Source organism: Parus major, chromosome 8, assembly GCF_001522545.3.
Source record: "Parus major isolate Abel chromosome 8, Parus_major1.1, whole genome shotgun sequence".
Classification (NCBI taxonomy): domain Eukaryota; kingdom Metazoa; phylum Chordata; class Aves; order Passeriformes; family Paridae; genus Parus; species Parus major.
In genome coordinates this window covers 30390217-30396634 of record NC_031777.1, presented here as the reverse complement: position 1 = coordinate 30396634, position 6418 = coordinate 30390217, and the positions used below count along the sequence as shown (strand labels likewise).

Sequence of the window (6418 nt, the reverse complement as noted above, 5' to 3'; positions counted from 1 at the left end):
GGGCTGGAGAATCCCTGAGGGAGCTGGGAAGGGGCTGGAGAATCCCTGAGGGAGCTGGGAAGGGGCTGGAGAGTCCCTGAGGGAGCTGGGAAGGGGCTGGAGAGTCCCTGAGGGAGCTGGGAAAGCTCAGCCTGGAGCAAAGGAGGCTCAGGGGAATTTCTGGCTCTGCACAAGTCCCTGGCAGGAGGGGACAGCCGGGGGAATTTGGGATCTGCTCCCAGGAACAGGGACAGGAGGAGAGGGAACGGCCCCAGGCTGGGCCAGGGGAGCTCAGGGTGGACAGCAGCAGGAATTTCCCCATGGAAAGGGGGGCCAGGCTCTGGAAGTGCCCAGGGAGGTTTGCAGTGCCCATCCCTGGACATGCCCAGGGAATTCCTGGAGGTGACACTTGGGGACCTGGCCAGGGCTGCTGGGTGACCACAGAACTCACAGATCTTGAAAAACTTTTCCAGCCTTAACAATTCCAGGATTCTGTGATCCCACATTTGTCCCTGAGGAGCAGCTCTCAGCAGGAGTCAGAATTGTCACTTTTCATGAAAACTGCCTGTCCTGGCTGCAGTTTGTGGTTCCCACTCCCCTCCCTGGCACTGCCCCTGCCAGCCCTCGCTTTTCCTGCTGAGCTGATCCCTGTGGCAGGAATAAAGCAGCTGGATTGTGATGGGAACCACTGGTTTTCTGATTCTGTAGGATCCTGTGAGGAAGAAACCCAGAAGTTTTGTTGTTCCCACTTAAATCCCAATTTGTTTCCGTGGTGCCTTCAGCAGGTGAATGATGTTTTCTCTGCCTCTCCTTTAGGACAGCACTTCCAGCCATGGCTCCATAAAGCATCAAATAAAGCCCATTTCATCCCAAATTTCACAGCACATAATCTCTTAAACGGGAGGATTACTTCACATAAAAGCTGCGACACATCAAAGATCCAAGCAGAAATGTAAATTCCCTGATTTCCAGACAGCACACTTCCCAAAGAAATGTCTCTGGTTTGTTGGGATTCTCTCCTGCTGAAATGTCTGCAGGGTGAGCTGTCAGAGTGATTGGAATTTCTAGCAATTAACAGCATAATGATTAATTTTCAACATGTGCCACTAATGTGCAACAAATTACTGGAATTCTGTCACTTCTATAAAAAGAATCCCGGGTTTTCCTTGAGGTTATGCAAGAATTGTCTGTAGGGAGAGCAGGACGCAGATTTTTAATAATCAAACCAACCCAAACAGCTGCTTTTGCTGTCACTAAAATGTCTTTGCAATTGGAGTCACCCTCATCTTGGATTATCCAAAACCATTTGCTCAGAAGAGCTGCTTTAGGAAGGAATTTCAAGGAAGGAAATTGGGAATTTCAAGGCAAGGCCAACAGTAACCTTTGGAATCAATGAATATCTTATATAGAAAAGATAAAGATTTATCCCAAAGGTGGAAGGTCTGGGCATTCAAAACTGATACTTGGTAGAAATAATTTCTTCAATTTTCCTTTACCCTTTTTCTGCTCCTTTCCCAAATCTCAAGGTGTTCAGGGACCTCCCAGGACTTGCAGCAAAGCCAGGAAAACTTCCCCCCATTAATATTCCCAGGAGACAGAAGCTGAAATCTGATTTTTCATGCTTGATTATTTTATTTTAGGATTAGCCAAACCTGAATGCAGATCACTGTAATGGGGAGATAATGAAGAGGATTCAATTATCAGCATTAAATGACATTTCTGGGGGAGATATGCCGCTTATCTGGGAATTTCTGTGCAGGAAAACAATTTGGATAATATTGCACACCCCTCTCTTTGATAAGACCAATTCCCCTTTGGAAGCTCCCTAATAATTCTGTTATTGTGACTTTAGAGCCAGAGTTCCCTAATCTTTCAGGAAGGTTAATGAGGACTGTTACCAATGGCTCATACAACCTGAATAAATCCCTAATTTTGCATTTCCAGTTAGGAACAGAACAGCGACGTTCCCGCCTCCCTCTCCTGGATCGGGGGAAAGTTTGGTGGAAAATTCTTCTGAGCAGGTGGAAAAGTGTAACTTGGATAAAATGGAGCAACTTCCAGTGGAGAATCCCAGGATTCCTGAGGCTGGAAAAGCTTTCCAAGGTCTTTGAGTCCAATGTGTGGCCGATCCCCTTTGGGGGTTTTTTTGGGATATCAAAACTCACTCATCCCAGCCCAGCCATGGCAGGGACAGCTCCCACTGTCCCAGGCTGCTCCAAACCCATCCAGCCTGGCCTTGGGCACTGCCAGGGATCCAGGGACAGCCCCAGCTGCTCTGGGAATTCTATCCCAGGGCCTGCCCACCCTGCCAGGGAACAATCCCTGCAATCCCAAGATCCCATCCAGCCCTGCCCTCGGGCACTGGGAGCCTTTCCCTGGCTCCTGTCCCCTTTGCTCCATCCCTCTGCTCATCCTGGAGCCTCCTCCGGACTCTTTCCAGCAGCTCCAGGTGCTCCCTGTGCTGGGTCAGGGCTGGGGCTCTGCAGGTCCAGGGGGAAGGATCAGGCTTGGAATGCTCCTTCCCACCTGGATCTCCCAGGGAATCCAAGCAGAGTTTTCAGGGAGAGCAACGCTGCTCTTCAGGCAGAGACTGAGCAGATTCCACCTCATCAGAGGCCTTTTCTGAACGGGAAAACAGGGAGGAAATGCAAAACAGCAGCCAGGACTGATGTCAGAGCTTACATAAGCACAATTCCCATGTCACAAATTCGGGATCACGGCTGGAGACAAAAGTTTGGGATAAAGAATGCAAGGTGGAGGTAGCGAGAGTTACACAACTCCCAGAGCAAAGAAACAAAGTGCTAAAAACTCCCAGTGTTTGTGCAAAGCTGCAGCTCACAGAAAGGTGAGCAGCAAATCTGAGAACCAAAATCTGGATGAGGAGGTGGCAAAGCTGTGGAAAGGTTCCACGTGGTTGGAAATGCAGGGAGAATCTTCCTCCGTTCCTTCAAAGCTCTGAATTATTAACAGGGCTCTGTTTCCAACTGAGATGTGGTGCTGGAGATGAGGATGGCTCCGAGGGCTTTGAAGTTTCCTAATTATTGCAGTGACCCAGACTGCAACTGGACACTGTGGAAATCAAGCTGGCAGCCCACAGAATTAATTCAAGGGAAGAAAGGAAGTAAAAGTGGATGTCTGGCCAGCACCAGGAGAATATCCATGGGGAAAAGGCTTTGGGATGAAGGAAATGTGACTGAGGGTTGTTTTCCTTTTTAATTCCAACCTCAAGCTCAGCTTTGCTCCATTTCTGATGTGTAGCCCCTGGTACCAAACCTCTTTTGGCAGAGAAAATGTGAATTCAGGGGTATTGGAACAAACTGGGAAATTCCCAGTGCCTGCCTTAAGTCAGAGGAGGGAGCAGGGACCCTGGAACAGCTCCCAGGAATCCTGGTCAATGCTCCAGAGAGGGCTCCTGCTTCCCAAACAAGCCTTGGATGGGATCTGGAGGAAAAATTGATGTGCTTTAAAGAAGGGGAGGTTTCCATTGGATTTTTATTGGAGATTTAGATGGGATGCTGGGAAGGAATTCCTTATTAACAGTGTTGATTTTGCTGCTAATAAGAGAAAGAAAACAGGAGTAGAAAAACCACCCCTTGTGTGAGATGTGTGACAAAGGAGAAACTGAAGAGAATTCCCTGCTGTTCTGGAAATAATCCCTATTTTCTGAACCCTCTGGCAAATGTTTTACTGCTCATTCCAGCCCTGCTCCCATCCACCTTCCAAGTTCTTGATTTTCAGCATTTCTCAGTAGCTCCCTAGCTCTGCCAGATCCCTGTAAATGGGATTTCTTGGAGTTTTTCTGAATGAAACTGGAAGAGCAGGAGGAGTTTGGTGTTTTCTGCTCTGTCAGCCAGCTCAGGTGGGTTCCTGAGAGCCCAGAAGTGCTGGCTTTGGCCCTGGTTGAATTTTGGCTCTGGTTATTCACTGTGACAACAACAACTCCCTGAGATGCCAACTCTTCGTGAGGTGTTCCATTGAAAACTTGTCCAGGAGAAAAGTTCAGTCTCTCATTAATGTATCCTGAAAAACAGCAAATTAACGATTGATTAACCCTGCTAATTACACCGAGGTGACTTTGGGGGCTTTTTGTAGCAGCATCTTCAGCAGCTCTGTTCTGCACCCCCTGCCTGACTCCAGGGATCCCAGAATTCCAGAAGGGATGGGGTTGGAAGGGATCTTAAACTTCATCCCATCCCAGCCCTGCCACGAGCAGGGACCTTCCACCATCCCAGGCATTGCAGAGGTTAAAACTCTTGAGATGAAAAAAGAAATTGTTCTTTTGTCCTGTTGTTCCAAGATATTTGGAATGCTGGAATCTCTTGAGCTGTTTCATCCCATCTTGAAATCATTGGGGTGAACCAGCAGCAGTTTTCTCTCTCTTTCCAGCAGGTGAGGCTTCTCCTGTGCCTCCTGATAAACAGGGATTAGTGTTTTCCTGCACAAAAGATCCGTGAATTGAGAAGGGATTGTGTTTTATTGGCATTGATTTCCATAAAGCTCCCGTTTTCCTCGGATGAAGGAGTTTCTTTATAAGACAATAAACTGCAGGAAGTGATAATGAGCTGCTTGCTGGAGCTGAGCAGGAGCAGGTTATTTTATGCTGCTTTCCTCATTTATGCGTCTTCATTCAAGAAATAATCTCATTTTTGAGCTCTTTTGGAGGGTCTGATCTTCCTGTGCAATGTGTGACGTGGGGCAGTGAGCTCAGGACTCAGCTGTGGGGAATTTTAGCTCCTGAATGGGGAAAAGCACCAAGCTCTGGTGTTTCCAGGAGGTGGAAGAGGGATGAGGAATCCCCTGCAGGGATTCAGGAATGGATGGAGCTGCTCTGGCTCCTGGACTGATCCTTTTCCATGAGCAGCCACCAGCACCAAGGAAAGGATCTCTGAACATCAGGAGAGAGCAAAAAGTAGGGAAGTGTAATTACCAAAGCTGGAACTAGTCCAGGGGAGGAATTAATAATGCTGAAATTAATAAAAGGTTTAATTACCACAAGCCCACAGGGCGTGAAATTCCACTCATTTCAATCGTCCTTCCATTCCATACCGGAGCTTTCTACAAAAGCCTTATTTTGCTTTATTTGCACTAATTTAGTGCCTTTTTTTACGACTCAAAACCCTGGGAGCTGTTTGGAAAACAGGAGTTGAAGGTTGAGCCCTCCTTGCCTTTGTGGTAAATACATTTCAGGACAGCCTGGCTTATCCAGAATGTTTAAGTAACTCCTGAAGGTGTCCAGGATGGATTTAGGGAGTGTTTGACGTGTTCCAAATCCGCTCTTGGGGCAGGGCGCTGTGGGAAGGCGCTTGCTGGGCTGAGGAGGCTCTGATCGCTGGGATTGAGGGTGGCAGAAGCCTGGGAAAACCTCCTGGATGTGTATTTTAGTGCAGGAAAAGGAGTGGATTTTGCTAAATCCCCTCTTGGAGTTTCCAGCAGAGCGTGGTGGCACGGGAGGAGCAGGAAGGGTTTGGGATTGCTCTGTAGCCAAGGATTCCATTCCTGCTTTCCTCAGCTGCTGCAGGAGGCTCTGGGAAGTGGCTGTGGGAGCTCTGCTGCTGTGGGGGATCCAGGGATAATTCCCATTTCCCTGGAATCACAGCCAGGTGTCTCCCCCTGAGCCCCTGCCGGGACCGGGCTGGGACCGGCCGTGGCTCTGTGCTCCCATGGATGGGTTTGGGTTTTGTGGCTTCCCATGGCTCATTTTCCCATCAAAGCCGGGCTTGTGGCTGGGTTTGGTGCGTTCCCTTCCATCCCAGGTGGGGAACAGCTGCAGGGTCCAGGTTTTCTCACCCCACTCCAAATCCCACCTCTCCATTCCAGAAAGGTTCCACAAACCCTGCACAATGCCCGCTCTGGATCTCCCTGGGGAAAACCGCGTTCAGTGCGCTGCAATCCATAGAACAACTCCCAACAACATTCCCCAGAGCGCTGCTGCTGTCAGAACCCCGTTTTTTCTCCCTTTTTCCCTCAGTATGCTGCTTGGAGATGACCTCCAAAAGGAAGCTGATCGGCCGCCTGGTGCCGTGCCGGTGTTTCCGCGGGGAGGAGGAGATCGTCTCCGTGCTGGATTATTCCCACTGTGGCCTGCAGCAGGTGCCAAAGGAGGTTTTCAACTTCGAGCGGACCCTGGAGGAGCTTTACCTCGATGCCAACCAGATCGAGGAGCTTCCCAAGGTAATCCCTGTCCTGTGCCCGGCTCCGGGACTGCGGGAGCTCCTGGGGAGAGGTGGAGATGGAATCTGGGGATATTCCTTGGAATTGGGGCTGGACTGGGGGAGTAGGGACTGCTGCTCCTCCTTCACAGCACAGGAATGAGACAGCTTGGGCCTGAAACTGGGGAAAACAATTCTCCAAAAGAAATGGTTCTGGAAATTCCTGTGGTGTCCAGAACCTGGATCAGGAGTCACCGCTGCCTTTGGATCCTCTATCCCTGCTTTTCAAA

At 49.3% G+C, this 6418-nt stretch overlaps 1 protein-coding gene across 1 annotated transcript in view; it reads left to right on the top strand.

Annotated features, from left to right (window-relative positions):
* The first annotated feature begins 5932 nt into the window (after positions 1-5932).
* The window catches only part of LRRC7 (leucine rich repeat containing 7), a 57472-nt gene continuing 56986 nt past the window's right edge, over positions 5933-6418 (top strand). Inside the window, exon 1 of the mRNA XM_033516256.1 lies at positions 5933-6150. Coding sequence (XP_033372147.1) covers positions 5962-6150 — 189 coding nt within the window. The 5' untranslated portion in view covers positions 5933-5961. The remainder of the gene's footprint in view (positions 6151-6418) is intronic.